Source organism: Pezoporus wallicus, unplaced genomic scaffold, assembly GCF_028554395.1.
Source record: "Pezoporus wallicus isolate ANWC-B61680 ecotype Strahan unplaced genomic scaffold, APGP_CSIRO_Pwel_v1 scaffold_2584, whole genome shotgun sequence".
Taxonomy (NCBI): Eukaryota; Metazoa; Chordata; class Aves; order Psittaciformes; family Psittacidae; genus Pezoporus; species Pezoporus wallicus.
The window spans coordinates 9,542,992-9,563,743 of NW_026642851.1; the positions used below are offsets into that span (position 1 = coordinate 9,542,992).

Consider the following 20,752-nt stretch of genomic DNA (forward strand, 5'->3'; position numbering starts at 1 on the left):
ATACACAGAAGTCCTGTGAAAGGAAATAATGTTTCCCCCCAGTGAATTCAAATTATACTAGAAAGATTACACCTGGAAAATATATTAATAACTGAAACCATTCATCAAGAAAATTTGGGATATAAAGATGGGGAGGGAGCTGGGCCTGGAAGCTTAGAAAGTGTTTGAATTATCTGGGAAAGAGAAATGTTAGGTAAAATGAATAGGCATGCTGATGGTTCTGCCTGTGAGGTACAGAAACATATGCAAAATCGTCATAGTAAAACAGGTAGCTCCAGTGTTTGAATATTAGTAGCAAATGAATTAATATTTCCCAAGAACATGATTAATGCTTTAGTGATAATTTGGAAACAAACACCCAGCAGGAGTATTTAGAATTGCAAATTGAGAACATACGTATCACTAAAATATTCTAAGTATAACAGCACTTTTTTCATTTAAGTTCTAGTTGCATCAAAACCTATTTAATATTTATGAAATAAAGTGAAGCTTTTCAATCTTTTCTTTGTGTGCTATAGTACAACAGAACAGATGAATTTGCTGGTGCTACATTTGAGTGCTTTGAAGAAACTGGTATTATTTGGTGCCACCTAATAAAGGAATAACTGCACGTACAGTACAAATAACAAGATAAGTATTATGTTGACTTAATGCAAAAGTAAAAATCCATTTCTGACCATTTTCCACATAAACCATTTGCCTAATAAAATTAGACTTCCTTCCTCTTCACAGTACTACTTTCTATTATCATGGCTGGATGGAAATAGCTTTTTCACGGACTCAAACCACTCACAGTATCAGAATGTTCAAGCATAGTGCAAAGCAAATGCAGTCATACAGCCAGCCTCATGTTGAAAGAAGAAAAAAATCCCAACTGCTGTTCTGAGTGAAAGGTTCCACAACTCAATCTCACACAGTAGGCAAAACTATAGTATTATCCTCATATGCTGAATTCAACAGGGATACTCAACATGCAGTTTGCTGCAAGTACCCACTGAAGGGAGAAAAACCAAGGCTTTTAAATATAAACAAGCTCAGGGGAAGCATTCCAGCACAAATTTATTCCCACAATCTCACTGATGGTACATGTATAACCATTGGGAAATGCCTGCACTAGCACAGAGGGGCTGCATTCTGACATTCTAGGCATCTACAATCTGAAAACAATCATATTACAGCATCCCGTATGAAGATAGGCTGAGAAAGTTGGGGGTGTTCAGCCTGGAGAAGAGAAGGCTGCGTGAAGACCTCATAGCAGCCTTACAGTATCTGAAGGGGGCCTACAGGGATGCTGGGGAGGGACTCTTCATTAGGGACTGTAGTGATAGGACAAGGGGTAATGGGTTAAAACTTAAACAGGGGAAGTTTAGGTTGGATATAAGGAGGAAATTCTTTCCTGTTAGGGTGGTGAGGCACTGGAATGGGTTGCCAAGGGAGGTTGTGAATGCTCCATCCCGGGCAGTGTTCAAGACGAGGCTGGACGAAGCCTTGGGTGGCATGGTTTAGTGTGAGGTGTCCCTGCCCACGGCAGGGGGGTTGGATGATCTTTAGATGATCTAAAGGTCCTTTCCAACCCTAACCATTCTATGATTCTGATTCTATAATTCTAATTTAACAGATTGTTTGATTCCAGTGTTAGTATGTGACATGTGCAAAAGTACACAGCTTTTCTCAAGTGTTTTTAGTGCATGTATTTTCTTTCTTAAATTTAAAATTAACAAACCTTCCCAGTCAGCTTTGAAAGATCATCTCCTCCCATTATCTGCATATCTTGCATAGACTGATCATTCTGAAAAACAGAAAGACCAAACTTTGAAATTACAATATAAATATAAAATACAATATACAATATAAAATACAAATATAAACACATTAACTTGGTTTAGATCTTTCACAGTCTTGGTTACCAACATTTTCTCATGCTCATTAGTACTGGTGCATGACAAAACCACACTCTCACTTGTTCTTATGGCTTCTGTCATCTGGTTGTACTTAAGCTGACATCGAGGTCCAGGCTTTTCTGAACTAGAAAAAGTTGCATCTTTCTTTTTAAAATAAATCATGTTTCCTTGCTTGCTATTTCTCAATATGACAAGTGTTGAGTAACATACTTGTCCCTTTCACAAAAGGAGGACAGAAGCATTTCAACACTCGACCAAACACCTGTAAGCACACTCTTTTTTTTGGAACAGTCTTTAGAAACACAGGCAAAATGTGCTTACATCTGTCACTCACACAGAGAGCTCAGCTATTTTTGAAGAAATTCACTCCATACTTTTTTGAGGGAAAAAAGTTTGCAAACATTATCCCTTGTTATCAGGAATAGTTTCAGTGTGCCATACCATTTCAAGAGTTTTGGTTTTGCTTTTTCAACTAACTCACAGATAAAATCATTGAGGTCAACTTCGTAAAATAAAATACTGTTGATCAGGTCAAACTAAACACAACAGAATGGTATCCTTTGATTTTTATATTAGAAAAGGTATTTTTCCACAAAATCAGTAGACTTTTTTTTAAATATTTTTTTTACAGACATTTCCAGTTGAAATTCATTCTGATGGAAAATTCTCAACCCGCTCTAAGTTCGAATTCATTACCAATGGCATGCAAACTTAAGATCATATAAGGGAGACATAAGGAAGCCCTACTTTCAAGGGAATTAAAAAGACGCCTTAAGGAAGGTGGCAAGTTTAAAAATATACAGTCCTGGCCAGGCTATACAAACTTTCCAGAGAAAGCAAGAGAAAACTTAAGATAGTTAATGTGGGGGTTTTGCCAAATTAGTGCATGTGCTAATCTAATCTCCCTACTCATAGGAAGACAAAATTAGTCCAATTTTCATAATAGCTGCAGTACCACAACATGGCACTGTAGTTTACTAGCAACATCAGGAAGCTTTATCATTACAAACAACTGGCAAAAATGCAATACTTGAATACTTTTTCACTTCATAAACCCAGTGCTCTGAAGTCAAATATTTTTCCTCAAGTAAGTAACAGGACAGCAGGACTTACAAAGTAGGTGAGGATACACTGGGCTAAGCGGTTTTCAGTTCTTCTTTCCCTCAGAAAGCACCAAAGCATCACCAGCAGAGGAGGCATACATATGCCTGCCATGTGGCACAGTTACACCTGCATGCCCACGCAGATGGGAATTGCATCTGCCCATGCTCACAGCCCATGTGGCGGAAGTGCAGGGACTTCCATGGCACATTTGCAGCTATGCAAAGGTGTCAGATCACACATAAGCAATCTGACTACCCCAGGAACTATTCATGGTCCCCATGGGAATGGATTGTCTAAATTAATACAGTCTTCCTGAGTACCTGTAAGTAAAGGCTGCAGAATTGCCCTGACGACAATTTCTCCAGGTTTGCATACTGCAGACCTACCAAAAGGCTCCCCTTTCAAACTCCACTCGCCGATAAACTCTCCCACCACAGCTTTGTAAGAGGTCCTTAGTCATCATTGCCTTAACAGATGGCTTTTAGACCTGCCTTCACCTTTTCTGCACTGGATCTAGGAGCTTTACGTCCTTTTCATGTTGCTCTGATTTGTTTCCTGGGAAACAGAGCTACAGCAAGAACGAAGGTTACATCCCATATGTTTTCTAATATAAGTTTCAACATTTATTTTTGTAAAGAAAAACATTAAAAACAATCCCAAACAATAAATAAAAAGCAAAGAAACCAACAGACATCCTCAGAAAATTATTTTGAAACTAAATAAAAAGTGGAGATAGAGAGGATTTTAAGTTCAGGCTTAAAAGCATAAACCTTTTGTTGTAGAGCAAGATGGGTCACTCTTGAAAAGTCAGGGACATATTCAGGTCAAGACTGTTGTAAGACTATAAAAAGCAGATAGTTTCTAATGTCTACCATGGCATGTGTAACCAAGGCACTGACAAAATATTTCTTCCTTTCCAAATAAGAAAGTCTGGAATTCCATTAACAACAAACACACAAGAATTACTGAAGAGGCAGTTTGCCCTTAGTTGCTAGCTGAAAAAGAGAGGGGGAAAAAAAAAATTGTAACAGCGAGATGCAATGATTAATGAATTTATTTTCAACTTAAAAAAAAAAAAAGATCTCTTTCAGCAGTCTTCACAGCAGCACTGTTTCCTTTGCATTTGGTATTTCTGGCTCCAGCTGAAAGGAAGATGCTGAAATAGCATCTTCACTGCTGGCAAGCAGTTAAGCAAACACAAAAGCCATTGAGAGCTGGGGGATCACAGCATCCTGTCAATTGCACATTCACACGTTGGCTGTTGTGCCACCACTGCTCACAATTACGAAAATCCTTGTGTTCTGAGGAATGATTGCTGTCAAAGGACAGGGCTGAGTATTCACTGTGCCTAAAAAACGCATAGGAAAATGCAGCTCAGAGCCTTCCTGGCAAGGTGCTTTCAAGAAATTTAAAGAAATAATTTGCATCATGCAGGAGAGCAATTCTCTTGGGGGGCGGGGGGGGGGTGGTGGTGGTGGTGTCAGATCATTGGTTTTAATGACATTTTTATCTATCTCTTCATTCATGAATGAACTCATATTATAAAATACATACCTGCAAACAGCAAGATTCAATACCATGATGTCACATTACTGTAACCATACAGTTCATATAGATAATGTACATGCTGTGGTTGCCATAGGAACCTCTCAATGCTTTTTTTCTGAGTTCTCAGTTTATAAATCTCAAGATAACACTGCACTAAATGTTAAGTATAAAGTATGATAAATGTTAGAAAAGAAAAAAATCTGTTTCATTCAGTACCATTCAGTACCTGTCAGTTCAGAATTTTTTGTTTCATCTCATGGTCTCAAGTCATTCAGAGCTTCTTTGTTCACTTTAGGTGTTGTCCCCTACCTTGACAAAATTTATATGACTGGGTCTCCTATAAAGTTCACTTTCTATCACCCAAAGTTCTTCAGTACTTGCTTTCTAACCCTATCTAATCCTTAAACCCTATCAATACAATTTTTGTGCTTAAATGCTTGACACTAAATATAATGTCCCATATAGAGACATACCAAAATCACACTATGTTTTGGTTAATGCAGCACAAAAGTTATTGCAGCTGTTTCTAACAAGACAGGATGCATTGTGCTACATCCCTACACTGCATTCCAAGCTATATTTAATACTGTTTTTTCCCCTGTGTTTAATAAATCTGCATTTTTCCAGTATAAATCTCAATTGTTTTAACTTGCTGTTATGCTTTTTCACCTGTTCATTAGTATTATAATTTTATTTCATTCAGACCTTGTCAATATAGATCTTCATATCTGATGAATACTTGATGAATGAAAGCAAGAATGTTCCTATTTCAACCTCCCTTTTTCATGACATGCAAGATAAAACTTTTACTTTCTATGTTGATTGGAAATATAGATATTTAAATTCCATCTATACTAAGTAATGTCTTTTTAACTGGGTGGGGCACAGGATTATTACATCTCTTACATCTCCTGAGATCAGCACTTGGACATAGTTCAAGTTATAAGTGAAATGAGTTGGGTGGTCTCAGGAAAATTTATTATATACAGCACTGCTCATCTGAAAATTGCACCAAACTGTGAACATCTGTTACTCTTCTAAAGAAATAGAATCTGGGCTACACTAATACTGGGCTCAGGGAAACAAAGATTCTTTAATCATGGCAAAAAAAAGTAGCTCTAACACAACAAACTGAATGCATAACTAAATTATGAAATATGAACACCAAGTCATTATCACACATCTAGTTATTATAGTCTGCAGAGTTCATGTGGAATTTCTTTGAAAAAAGCATAATTGCCTTTTTCTCCCCAAATTCATTGTGGAAACTCTTAACAAAGAAAGATTTGATCCTCAGGCCTCTTCTACTTTGCTTTCTACCCCTGTATCAGCAGGTGTGTCAACCTGAGGATTCCTGTGAGGGCAGCTCTATCACTTTGCACCACCGCCCCATCTCCTATAACTGAGTTTTCTAAGAAGGTTTTGACCAAAAAGAAGTGACTGACAGACTATCACTTTCAGTTGCCCCTCAGAACCTCAAACTGTTGAATATAGAGCATCTCTAAGGCTTCCCTTATCCTTCCCTAATGGCTAAGCAAAATGGTTAGAACAGGATTACTGCCTGTAAGGTTTCTGACTTCTACCCACAATTGGCAGTTTGAAAAGCAGCAAATACAATTTCACCAATAGGTTTGATGCAACATGTCCACTAAAGCAGAGCAGAGTTCAACCTCCACATTCATTCTGGCCTCACCTTTTTATTCTCCATTAAAACTGTCATTAACTGCACATGATCTTTGCTGCTTCTATTCACATAGGGTGACCCATTACTTTGAAACAGCTTCATTAAAGGCAGGATTACTCTGCTCCTAATTTAGGTATCTGAAAGTTAAGTCATCTAAATCTGTGCATCCTGGGCTCCCTTCATAATCAATGGAGAATGCAAGATAGATCACATAAATCACCTACTTCACCATATCAGAAATCTACAGCAAATAACTTACATCTACACATCTAACTGTGAGAAATCTGAAGTTAGATGAGATAAATCCCAGCTTAAGAGATAAGATCAATATTTTCTTCCTAAAAACATCACTAAGCCCTTGGAAAGAGGTTACTTTCAATTGCATTTCCCACAGGCACACAAGAATCAACATCCTGAATTATCCACTCAGGCTCTGCCTCACACAAACATTTAACACAATTCTCTTTGGTACCACTCCAGGATAAATTGCTTGCATGTTTACGCACAGGATTCATTTTAATCTAGGTGAAATATAATTGAGGAGAGATTTCAAAAGATACAACCACTCTAATATTTCTTCCAACTTGTGTCAGAAAAAAAAAAAAGTAAAAGTAAAATAATAGAAACCAGTCTTTGCAGATTTTCTACAAAAACATTATACTGGATGATTAATAGGGCTCTAAACTCTAACCATCATGGAGCAGAAATATAAATTTACCTATAGGGTTTACCCACTGAACAATGAAAATAATTGGATTTCATGGTGTGGTGTTCATGATCATGAAGAATGGAGTCTCAACAAACCTCAATTAAACAATAATTTGTATTTGATATTGGAGGAAGGATACCAACTGAGTAGTTGCTACCCTTACAGTAACTTTAAAGGTTATCTGAACAGCTACATTTCAAATGGCAATGAGGGAACAAGGTGGATGGCATTACAGCCAAAGGGGAGAAGACATTTACCATGTTAATGAATGCTAAGGATTTGAACATAATTCTTGGTACTTCATACAGTAAAGAAAAGCTGAGACTTTGAACCATCACATGGTTATGAAACGGATATGTATTTTCAGAGAAATGGCTACCATACACTGCTGCAACAGTAAGTGAAAATGGCAGAAAACCCAAGCAGCAGCGTACACTCTGGCATACAAATTAACCACAGGTAAGTTTTTCAGTGAAGGAAAAAGATAATGCTCAGATGAAAACAGAGCAGATACAGCAAGAATTTACTTTCCAGGTAATATCTTTCAAAAATGAAACCACAGAAGCAATATCTCTCACTTCAAAATAGAAAATTATTACTTCTATGTGACTCAGATGCAGCAAACTCATTCGTAATTTAACCAAGCTTTCTACACTTAAAAAATAGCATTGCAAGAATTAACTGCAGGTCTTGGCAGAGTTCAGATAGATGTTATCTGCAATTATAAAGACTTCTGCTTTGAAATTATATACTGTTCAATAGTTATGATATCTTTTTTTACATGACCAGGTTGGATGGTTTAAGGTGTTCCTGCCCATGGCAGGGGGGTTGGAACTAGATGATCTTTTAGGTGCCTTCCAACCCAAACCATTCTATGATTCTACAACCCTGCTTTACCATCTCAGTCAGGAACACAGAAATTAAAATGAAAATTCTGATGTTCCAGTTTGGATGCTGACACCCTGGTATGAAACTTAATTGCTTTGCACCCTCCCTCCTGAGAAGTACTCAACATATGAGTATGTTGGTCAGGGTAATAGCCCGTATGGCATCTACATCATCTGTTAATGTATTCTGACTTCTAGGTAAAGTCAAATAGATATATAAAGTATAGACTATGAAACTAGTTTAGCAGCAGCAGTAATAAGAACATTGGTGGAGTGGTAATACATATGATGCTATACTTACAAGCAACATCCACTTGAACGGACAACATTTTGTGTTTCTTCTCTAAAGAGCAACAGGTAAGAGCAAAGAACCTCAAGAGTGTCAAGGACTGTCGTGATTTTGCTGGCAGGCAACCAGGACTCTCCAGGCTTAAGTAGCAACATTCAGTGGACAACTAGTTAAGTACTGTTAAGCTGGAGACTTGTGCAAAGGAATGAGAATAACATGAATTGTTTCCCAGTGAAGACTGGAAAGCATGCCTTCCTTTCCCAGAATCAAATGTATACCAAAGGGCAGTCTGCAACCTCCAGGGCACACCCATATTCAAAATAATCCTGTGTCAGGTCACCGATATATTTGTAAGAGGTGCTTTGAGTACCTTGCAAACAAGCCAACAGTGCTGAACCAGCTGGAAATAAAATGCATCCTACACCCACTGTCAGAACTTTACCTATCAAGCAGGGAAAGTAAAGGTACATTTGCACTGAAGGACTGATGGTTTTCTGAATCTCTGTTAGCTTTAAAGCTGCCTTCCTGAGCTGCTTGGTAATCTCACCACTGACTGCTGCACTGAGATCTGCCTTACTGCTATTGCCAGGATAACCTGCTACAGTAAATTTTAAACTGGTGTAGGTATATCTATTAGAGCTCTTGTTACTACAAGTGTAAGATATACTTTACTTCTCTATGGTTAGAACTACAACATCATCTGAAGATATCTTTAAGTTTTTAATCTTTTTATTTGTTGTTATTCCTTAACTAAAAGCTCCATCACACAGGTTTGGAAGTACTTCAAATTCAGGCTAGTCTATCCAGTTCCAGGGAAGGCCAAAGTTCTACAATGAGGAAGTTGGCTTTGGACAGAGAAAGACAAACAGCAAACTTACTGACAGCAAGGTACTTCTTATCAGCTGACCTGTGGTAACACCTGTGTATGTTTCTTCCCTGCTGTAAAGGCAAGGCAGAGCATTCAGCTATCTCTCAGGGCAACAGTAAGTTATTAAACTTAATAAATTGAATTGTTTAGAATTATCTGTTCACACATTCACTAACTTTTTGTGTGCTGGGACTCCTGCATGCCCTCTCTGTACTTAATCCAAAGAAGGTAAAGTATCTTGAAATAGATGCTAGAAAATTCATCCCCTATAGGAGTTGCTTCCATGGAGATCCTCCGGTATCTAGTGAAGTATAAACTGCCACTGAAGCTCTTCCCTTCCCAGTCAAAGTATCTGGAACTGATCTCTAGTGTGTACTCTCCAACATCAACAACGGTGAACTCAATGCAGTGTTAACGCAGTTAAGACAGCTAATATAGATTATAACTGCAACTAAGGATATATTTGCGAGGGGCAACTATTACAAGCTGTAAATGATTTACAGTCTTTTATTTTGCTGGAAGTACGTATCTTTCCACCTATTAATAAGTTCTGTAGATACACAGAATAAAGATATTTCAAATATTTTCAAATAAAGAAAATTTTCTAAACCCATGACTGCTTACATGATCTGGAATTTTACTGCTGGTAAAACTTTCCTTAAAAGCTCTAAACAGAGAATGATTTCAGTTTTATCAGCAGAAACATGAAGTAACTCTACAGGAAAAGGCCCAAACTGTTGTAAATTGAAGCAGAATTTAGACCAGTTAAGTTGGCTAATGATTATAGACAATAAATTATTCCATTCTTTCCTTTCTGGTTTAGTAATTATGTTTTATGCATTTGCTTGGTATTGGTTCAATGGGTTATTTTGTTTAAGGATGAGGCAGCAAGACTGCAGCACCACATATAACCCTATGGCACAAATAGTGCCCATACACTTAAAAAGATCAGCAAGAACTGAAATCAAAAACATGTGATAGAGAATGTTTTGAATTATATATAAATCACAAACAAAATATATCCTCAAAACTTGGGTTAGTTTCCACAGAGTGTAATCTGAGGTTTCCTTGTACTCTTAACGTCTTTTTTATTCTGTAAAATAATATTTAAAACATAGCAATAAGACCTGAATATGTTCCAGGATGAGAAAAGGTACTCACAATTTTGTAGCGCTGTTCAGTCACGTGAGGTGAGGTTCAGACCACATACTTTGTCTCCAGAAATGGGAGGCAAATAAAAGTTAAAACTTAGGGGCAAAAGAACAAATTTGTAAGTGTACTCTCCAGAACTGCCATAATCTTACTCAGGTAACTCATTCTGGACTGCCAGGAGGCATTACTATGAGTGTTCACCTTTTGTGGTAGTCATGTAATATAAGCCCATACTCTTGGAATAGGAAACTTGGGTTTCTTTTCTTCCTCAGCTCTCAGAAGACCACCATAAACTGAAGAGAGCAGGGAAAATCTTCCTTCTGTTTCTGTGCTATCGCAATGCAAAAATCATAAAGGACATCAAGCATGCTGTAGCCAGTTCTCCTGGACTCAGCTAGGAAAAGGTTAATTTGGGTTCAAGTCCACATTAACTGGAGTTATCTTCTTTTACTCAATTATTGTTTAGAATTAAATGCATGAACATTACGCCAGTGGAACTAGAAGCTGTGTTTTCCAGCACCGACAGAAGGTCTCAGCACGTTAGCTGGAACACTACTAGATCTGTATGTACCATCTTACCCCATTTTTTAAATTGTATTGTAAAGTAGCGAACAAAAGTAAATGCACATTGTGAAATATCATACAGTGAAATTTGTAGCTCCATATTAAAAACCCTGCCCCTTCGGGGGTTCTGCAAGCACAAGAGAAAACAGCTTTCTCTAAACTAAGCACAAAGGACTAACCTTCTGACCCTCACTATCAGCAGTTCCCAGGATCTGGTGATAAAAGGAAGGTAGAAGAAGAATCTTCAAATTTGTCAAATAGCCACAGGCTGAGAAAACAGATAGGTGTAAGCAAATTCACAAAAGATGAGACTGATATAAACCTCAAATGCTTAGTCCCTTCCAGTAATCTGGATTCTAGTGTTATCGCTGACTCACAGCTCAGTAGCGCTCTCTTTCATACTACTATGATTAGTCCCTTGGCTAATGACAAGTAGGAAACTTTTGACAACACATGTACTCTTCTGTGTTTTCTTGCAAGGTTATTTTATTCTTCTCTATTTAAATATTCTAACTTCTGTCTAGCAAATGAGGAGGGAAAATAATTTTGTATTTGTCACACAGATAAGCCCTGCAATAAGAGTACTTCTTGTTACTGCTGTATTCCTTCAAAGTAACCTTTTTGGTTTATGCCTTACAGCACCCCTGGGGTGTGGCACTGCATGAACATCGCACATGCTATGATCTGTTTTCAGAAACAGCAGTTAAGATGCCAGTTAAAGAGAGTCATAGAATTCCTTGGGAAAATTAGAGCCCTCCAGCTTATTTTAATTAATTTTGCACCATTTCAGATCTCAATATAAAAAAAAAAACACATGCTAAATGGTATAATTAGCACCCAAATAAGTAATCAAGGTGATATTTTTTCCAATGCATAAACATGTCATGGTACTTTCAAACTCATCAGATATTATTTGTGCAACAAGATTAACAACCATTATGTTCTGGGCCTTTCTGATACCTAAGAGCCTATCTCCTTAGTCACTGTAAAACTCTGGGAAGCAGACTTGAAAACAGACTACAGTCTTTCCTAATGATGACATACAGTATTGCTGCAAATGTCGTAATTTAGTAGTAGCTTGCTGTATTTTTGGTGGAATATGAAACAAAATACTAAAACCAAACTTCTGTTTCTTAGACTTTGTAACAAGCCACTGCTTAACAACAAACACTGTATCCAGGGGAACTTAAGAATCGAATTTTTTGAAGAGATGACCACTTGAAGGCTTTTAATAAAATCACTTGATGCTTTGAATCTGTTCTGAAACTGACCAGTTTTAAAAACATCCATGGTCTCAAATGCTAAGATGTTCCAGAAACTTGGATTGCTTGAAAATTACAAAGATTTAAACTCACAAAGGGAAAAAAAAAACCAAACAACACAAAACAACCCAACAAACACCCCCCCATATTAAAAAAAAAAAGAAAAATGAACTTCAGACCTAACACTCCATTTTTCCATAGTAGCTGTACCCTCTGCAACATACTGTAATCTGAAACATTTATTTCAAATTGGAAAACATTTTTCAAAAGAAAACATTACAGCTTGTTAGAAAAATGTGACCCTTGGGGAGACAAATTTCTCCAGAAAGATTAGAAAATACCTCTTGTGGAGTCTGCATTAGATCTGAAGTCCAGAGTAACAGAGTACCAACCAATAACACAGCAAACCCATAAAATGTTTTCTGTTAGAGAAAGGAATTCCACAGCTAAAAATCATAAATCAGTATAAAGGAAGGTAATACCTAAGCAGGGAACAACAGATAAAAATGAAAAGTATTTTGGTAAGGCAAGTAATTACTTGCTTTAATATGCCCCATAAATGCCTTAAACCAATATTTTGATACTGCTGGCGAGCCATAGCAGAGTTCAGTACCACTCTACCTTCATTGCCACATCTGTTCTCATTCTGTCCCCATGGCAATCAGGCCGCTTCCTACTCAGTTCTCCCCCGGCTAAGCTTTGTTTGGTTCCCCCAAATCTTTTATATGTGAGTCACTGAAACACTTACTCATACTTACAAAAAATCACTAAGAATTCAGATGGTGCTAACATATTTAAGTGGTGTGTAGGTGTGTTATCTGATGCATACAGTTACATAGATCATCCCTCCATGAGTAAGTTTTACATTACAGATAAACTTGATAAACTGACTGTATGATCAGCTTATTATGACCTTTCCTGAACTATGCCCACAGATTAACACCTACTTGTATTATTAGTAACACTCCAAGCCCCGAAGCAGTGTCCAACAGGAAAATACTCTGTGTTTTAATTAAAACAACTTAAATTAGAAACACCTTCTTTCTTACACTCAAGACAGCCTTGAGCAAGTGATGAATTTAAGCTCTCATATCTCACAACTCTGCCATCACATCAAATGGAAGCTGTAGATGCCTAGAAAGGAAAGCATCTGTCTCAAGACCTGAGAAGTTTCACAACACAATTTTAAGGTCACATTTTATTACATTTAGTACAGCCTTCTTCAGTTTGCCTTAGAACATTATGAAAAGTAGGTTAGTTTACAAAAATAATAAAGGTTTGAAATATCCATGTTCCCTCTGATATCTCTGAGCAGCATCTCTCAGATAAAGAAGTGGGGAGTCTGAAGCTTGCACACTTGGTAACAAGGACCTCTGGACTAGAGCTGTGCTAACTAAAGAAGTTACTGCCCTGGGAGGGGCTACTGGCAAGCTGAGATGCATGTGTGCATCTGGGTCACTAAAAATGAATACAGCAAGCTGGAGTTATTGAAATAGAAAATCTCTCCTAACTGGTCTCACCTGGGCTGAGACAGGTTAGGAAATGCTCAGAAACAGCTGAGCTGGCCAGTGTGACTGGCCAGAGGGCACTGCAGTTGCTACGGTATGAACTGGATGCTGTCATTGTTTCAGCCAGCGCAGATACAATAAGAGGCCAAATTCCCAAATATCTGTACCTGATGTTCAGATGAATCTTGCAGGAGAGTTTATTCTACAGTTGCCTGAGTGGTGCTGTTAATATTTAATCACATCAGCCACAATTTAACCAATGAGCCTGCTATTCTTTTCATTACAATTTTGTAAATGTCTTTTAAAAAGTCATCATCTAGTTGCAAGAATAAGCTTTTGGGACAACTTCCTCTACTGACACATTTTCAACTATTTCTCTGAAAAGCTTTAGTGACTCTAAGGCTGACATTTTGCAGTAAGACACTGCTGCCTGTATAAGTGGTTTTTTTTTGTTTCTTTCATGAAAAATATCCTATTTTTAAAGCAGCCTTAACACTTGGAAAATGAACATTTGCACACAATTGTAGCATCTCCGAACAGTCTGTCCACACAAAATACTATCTGCTTCCAATGCTCCTCACCTTTTTAATCATCTCTGGCCTTATTAAGCTTCAGTAAATAACTGAAGCATCAGAAATACAGAGACAGCATCTTTGCCTGTTTACGACTTGTACTTTTGGCTTGCAACTGTAAAGAACTTTTTACTCATTTTAGCAGGTATGAGCATTTCACAGAGCTTTCACTCAGAAAGATACTACTACATCAGGATGCAAATGCCATTTTATCCACTCACAGTCATGGAAAAGTACACAGAGATAAAATTCCTTTCACAATTCTAGGAGTACATTTCTAGTCCCACATCTTTAGCTTGCCCGTAAGATACCTGTTTGGCAGCACTGCCTACAATCACTAGAAGATATTTCTCAGAATAGCACTAAGGTCACTTTAATGTCTATATCCTTGACACTGGCAGCTTCTGTGACTAAATTAATGTTTTATTTTTGTGGCACATTAGCTTCAAAATGTATATCATGCTGCAAAATTCTCTGTACGGGTGTTCACTGTCTACAATGCTAACTACAAACCATGTATCTGAAAAAGCTTAAAGTAATGGTGTATGAGAAATAAAGCTACATGGCACAAAAATAAATTATTTTACTAAATTTACCAACTGGCTTTCAACTTACTCATTATAAAATCCCTCTGTTTCCTTACTCCTACAGTGGAGAGAATTAGCAAAACTGTTTACTGAGATGGCTTCATACAGCAAAACCATGCAGATTTCTACTAAACAATGCTTGTTTTGTTACTTGTTTTCAGAATTTTGCAGCACTAATGGTCCTGTTTATGTGAAGATTAATAACTAACAGTTGTAAATATATTTCAAACAACTGGAGGCTGAAGAGGAAACAGATCGTATCAATGGATTTGCTTGTGAACAGACTTCAATGCAATCATTGCGCATGGATTACAATTCAGAGGTCACTTTTTTATTAGTTATGTCCTGAAAACCATAAATAATGTACTAATTTTAAAGAATTACATTAATTGACTCAATCCACATAATTCTCCAGAAGTTTCCTCCAAATGACTAGCAATCAACATTCCTTTGAAGTTCATTCATATTTTTTCAGGATGATTTTCAACAATGCCTTCTTGACATCAGAAAATGAAAAATACACGTCTAGAATCCATAATTCAGATACCATGTGGAAAACAGATCAATATTCTGTAATGGTCTCTGATCAAGATGGAATTAACAACTATGATATAATCTTATTACCAGCAATTCATCTACTAACCTCTTTCAGAAGTGCGTTGCACAATTTGATAGAATCATAATAAAATTTGAGTTAGAAGGGACTTTTAAAGGTCATCTAGTCCAACCCCCCCCCCCTGCACTGAGCAGAACTAGATCAGGCTGCGCAGAGTCCCTTCCAACCTGACCTTGAATGTTTCTAGGGATAGGGCATCTACCACCTTCCCGTGCAACCTGTGCCAGTGTTTCACCATCCGCACTGTAAAACATTTCTTCCTTATGTCTATTCTAAATTTCCCTTCTTTCAGCTTAAAACCATTGCTCCTTGTCCGATCACTACAAGCCCTGGTAAAAACTCTGTTCCCATCTTATAAGCCCTTTTTAAGTATAGAAAGGCCACAATAAAGTCTCATTGGAGCCTTATCTTCTCTAGGTTGAACAACCCCAGCTGTCTCAGCCTTCCCACAGGAGAGGTATTCCAACCCTCTGATCATTTCTGTGGTCCTCTTCTGGACTGACTCAAACAGGTCCATGTCTTTCCTATGCTGACGACTCCAGAGTTGGATGCAGTACTCCAGGTAGTATCTCCAAGCTACTAAGAATAACAGTACTTATAACAGTGTTATTTCAAAATAAAATTTCAGAGATGACTCTGGTCTTGTCACTTTAGTCCACACAGGATTAACCAAAGAAATCACAGAAGTCTTGAGCAAAAGTATCAGTCTAACTACTAGTTTAGCTTTCCATGGTTTTCAGTGGCAAAAAAAAAAAGCTATGTCACCAAGATTCACTTGCCTTTCCCCAAAACATTAGGTTCACTAACATACTTACAGTAATTAAGAAAGTTAAATAGACATCTATGGAAAATGATATGGGAATACTAAATGTTTCACATGAACAGTAGATTCTACAATGCATGTAGAAAGCACACAGGGGTTTACTTCCCTTTCCTCCCCCAGCCCCTGCCACCAGTTTCAACAACTCTTAGCATGAGTATTTCAATTTTTAGCTTCCATTATCTGTCCACTAAAGTAGTCTTAATTCACATTCACTCTCCCTTCTACTGACACACTGCTGAGAACTTGTCAAGAAAGTCTATAGACTGCATACTTCCTCTACTTTTCCAATACTCTGTATACTTTCTCTACTTAATTTTTCCAATTCAATTTCAAAATTGAGCTCTGGTTTAAAGATCATATTTGTCACACCCATGCAACAGGATTAGGCGATACTGTTGCATCTATTTCTAGGGGATTAGATTTGATGAGCCAGAACATACTCTTCTGTGTCAATTTCTATTTCAACCTTTATCAGCATGTCCTAGATTGTCTCTTCAAAACTGAACAAAGAGGAACTTTAATTATTGTTTGTGAACACTCTTCAGCTATGGTTCTCATGCTACGTTTTTTTACTAAACCACCACATTCAGCCCTTCTCTTCATGATATCAACGTCCTTGTATTCTTTTGTTCACTCTTTGAGGTTTATCCTCAAACATTCTTTCTTATCTAGCCCTACCCCTTAATTTGTAAACACCCTAGTAAAATACGTTCCTGCCTTCTTTGTTGTACTTCCTTCTGAATTCTTATTAGTTCTTTGATCTGCTAAAGTTATCAATATCCCAAACATACGAAAGAATTTCTGGATCCCTGTTTCTTACCTCTCCTGCTGGTGTCATATTCTCCTTATATGACATTCCCAAGCCTAACTTCTTCCTCCATTATTTTTCATCCTTGAATTCAACCCAGCATGTTTTTGAAAATAATTTTGAATTCTTCTATCAACCTGAAACTCTCAACTCTTTTCAACATCAGAGCTCTGATGGAGGAGCAATCACTCAGGAAAATTCTGGTATAGTGAAAATTGAATATATTAAATTTTATTAATCCAGTTTTAAAGTCAAAACTCTGCAGTCAGTTCCACTGTTGCTAACTGCCAAATTCTATCAGCTGTTATGTCAGTGTTTCCAGAATACATCGTCTTCTACAAAAACCTGACATTCAGCTTTCCATACCTGCATCATATTTCATGTGAGGACTATTCTAGTACTTCCGTGTCTACCCACTATACTTACTACCTCATTACTCTTGAGTTCGTTCAGAAAAGTGTATGTTTTCTGTTCTCTGCCTCTTAAAACTCGGAGCTGCAGCTTCTCGTTCAAATTTCCATCATTAGACTTTATTTTTGTCTTCATCTACTTCCTGACTCTTACTTTTAAGTCTATATGGTACTTCCATATGCTTATTTCAGAAATCACATATTCTGACTCTCATGATGGTGCTTTAACTTGCCTGCTGTGCTAGAAGCCTGTAAAATCACCATACAGCCTCTAATCAAATCCCCACCTAAACAATCTCCTTTATTTTGAACTCATGTAAATACTCAAAATAAAATGAGAACAAGTGTACTGTATCACCTGTAAGTTTACAAGAAACAGCATTCTTCAAAAATCATATTTTATGGAGGAAAAGTATCCACCTTTCTTCCAGTCATGATTCTTTCCCATTTCACAGTTATTTTTATTACCATTCTTACTGATTAAGAAGCCTTAAAAATCTGAGTTACAAAATGTTATCCTGTGTTTCTTTGTAAATTGTCTATTTCTCAATTTACTGATACAAACTTTGTTTACAATTAAGCACACCAAATTTTTTCTCAATCTACACCTGGGCCTGTAAGTTCCTGTTCACATGTGTAAACTTCGTAACTTTCTCTACTGAATCATTTTAGCATTCTAGTGAAAAAAAAGAAAAAAAACACCAAACCAAACAAATTCAAAAAAAAAACCAAAACCCCCACCCCAAACTGAAGAAATGGAAAAATACAGTTCAGTTTCTAGAGGAAACAAAAATATGCTTTCAGACAGGGCTGCACCTCCAGTTGCAGCTGCAGAAATTCTATTGATGGTCTAGGACCTAATACTGATAACTGTAGAATATAAACATTATAGCAGAATATAAACATTATATACAGTACAACCACATTATTTTTAAGCTATGGTTTCCTAAGTTGGATTCCACTTTGTTTTCTCTAAAAGTAATAATCTAATGGTGTTTTTCCATATTACCTGTATACTACATTCAATAATCTGACATGCCAATTTAAGATAATGAAAGAAGACAGCACTTATAAAATACAGGAAAGTGTGACCAGGCTTACGCATGTATGTTAAACTTCTCAAGCCAGATAAAACCATCCTGACTACAGAAGTACAAGCAACCACTCACCTCATTAGTATCCTAAGAATCTATGTGTATTATGATTTTTTCTAATAAATTAATTCTTATGAAGAAGTCTAAAAACCAACTTACATGTCCAACTTTCAGCTACATAATATGAAAGCAGATCTTAACATGCTAATTACAGTTCTAAATTCTGGAATATGATGACAGGTTTGAAAAAAAAAAAGTCATGTATAGCTGGTCAGATTTGCCATCTCCTTTTCTGTAGTCACGTCCGTATGCCAGACATCAAAGTACAACATTTTCCACTGATACTTTGCAGTTAAGATATACTTTTACTGATGCCAAGATCTGACTTTGGGTCACAGTTACCACTCATTTTTGCTACACAATTAAACCAAGAAATCCCACTTTCAGTTACAACCTTTAAAAATCAACTAACCTTTCAGGATTGAAGTTGGAATGAAACAATTCAAAAATCCCATGAGTTTGAGCTCAAATTAGTTGCTGGATTTAAACAGCTGGAGGAGGGAAGGGAGACATATCTGAAGCAAGTATACTGAGAGCAGCAGGACTCCCTTTAGGAGAGAAACAGAGAACAGTTAGTAAAAGTAAGTGGGATAAATAATATGAGAAGAGCAGTCTATTAAATTAAAAAAGGATAAAAGGAGAGACCAGTAATAAGTCTTAACAGGAAATGGAACAGAAAAGGCAAAGAGAAGGTAAGAAGTGGAACTCGTGATGGTCCAAGACTCCATGTGCAAGTAATTACCTCTAAGACTGCAGTTATTTGCCTCTAATTAAGTGTAAAACAATGTGAAAGGTATGTTATTACAGAATAAAGTGACATGGGGGATTTGGGAGTCTCATATAAGGTTAGGATAGAGTCACTCAAACTACAACAGCAAGTTCCTCAAGTGTTCTGACCACAGCTATGTTGACAAGGGTACTTTGTCTAAAACCTGATTAGGACAAAACAATAACTCAAAATACAAAGGATGGCAGGTAGCGGTACTGGTACTTTAGTCGGCATTACATTTATGCATATCTCATGGAACGAATCTACCAGTATCAATGTCATTTCAAATTTATATTGACTCCTGTGTCATTTAGCTTCTCAAGACCAGGCAGGTGTCAAGCACTGTTCCAAGCACTCCATCAAGCACAGCTTCAGGCTCTAAACACACGAGACCTGTTTGGAAGTGCTTATAAGAAAAAAATTATTTATTTTCTAAAAACTAGATGCAAGCACTAGTTCTAGGGAAGGTGCTAGCTTCCTACTAAAACATGAGGCTAAGACCCAAAATATGCACAGCCACTAGAAGCTATCTAGGACTTAGTCTTGATAATGATATCCAGGATTTAGTCTTGATAATGATATCCTTGCATAACAAAATTTGTATTGCAGTTTTAGCTTGATATAGCATGCTTTTATTTGATTTCCTAAGCAACAATGTGAAACTTTCTAAACTTTTATGGTACACATCTCCTGCCACTCACTGGTTATGGGATAGCATGGATAATGAGTTCACTTGTCTCCAAGGAAAGAAATTTTAGAACCAGGGTATCTTCGTGCTGGGTAAGAGATATCACAATAGGAAAAGCACGTGTATTACCTATATGCCAAATACAGTATAAAAAAAGTTTAAGTAATTACAATATTCATCAATCAGCATTACTGAAATGCTGCCATTGTTACACAAAAAAAAAAAAGAAAAAGAAAAAAGATTGTATAATTTCCATGTGCTTTTACGTGAGACAAACATTGTATTTTATTTTATTTATTAGTTCTTTAATACTGACAAATAGCTAGAAATTGTATAATATTAGTATTGCATATGTCCTTCCTAGACCTGACTAATTCTTGAAAGACAGGCCCCAGTACCAAATCCTAATCAAATGGCTATAGTTTCTCAGCCTCTTTTTTTCCATGATAGAAAAAAGATCAGACTGGATTTGTGAAAGTTAGGAAAAGTTTATGGTTACTGGGGTCAGAGCAAAATGCCAACCAACCAACCATATAAACAAACAAACTCTGTCTGTGGAAAGGACATAGAGTTACTGTGAGTACAACTGGACTCAGCAAGTTGCATTGTGCTCAGAGAGAAACTGTATTATCGCTCCATTTCTTCAGTGTACTTTCTCAGATATTTCTAGGACAACTTCTAGAAATGTGCCCTCCCTATCCTACAAGGCAGACTACAAATGTAGAGATTACGCAAATAGAAATTGTAATCACACATTCTAAAAAAAGGCCAGTAATCGCACTATCATTGCCTCACTGAAACAAATGAATCATTATTGCATAATTTCCTCTGAAGATAACAGGAAGTCTT

At 37.0% G+C, this 20,752-nt stretch overlaps 1 protein-coding gene across 2 annotated transcripts in view; it reads right to left on the reverse strand.

Annotated features, from left to right (window-relative positions):
* PRTFDC1 (phosphoribosyl transferase domain containing 1) overlaps positions 1–20,752 on the reverse strand; it is a 45,813-nt gene that overhangs the window by 17,565 nt on the left and 7,496 nt on the right. For both annotated transcript variants that reach the window (XM_057432674.1, XM_057432675.1), the window contains exon 4: positions 1,724–1,789. In XM_057432674.1, the coding sequence (XP_057288657.1) occupies positions 1,724–1,789 (66 nt within the window). The remainder of the gene's footprint in view (positions 1–1,723; positions 1,790–20,752) is intronic.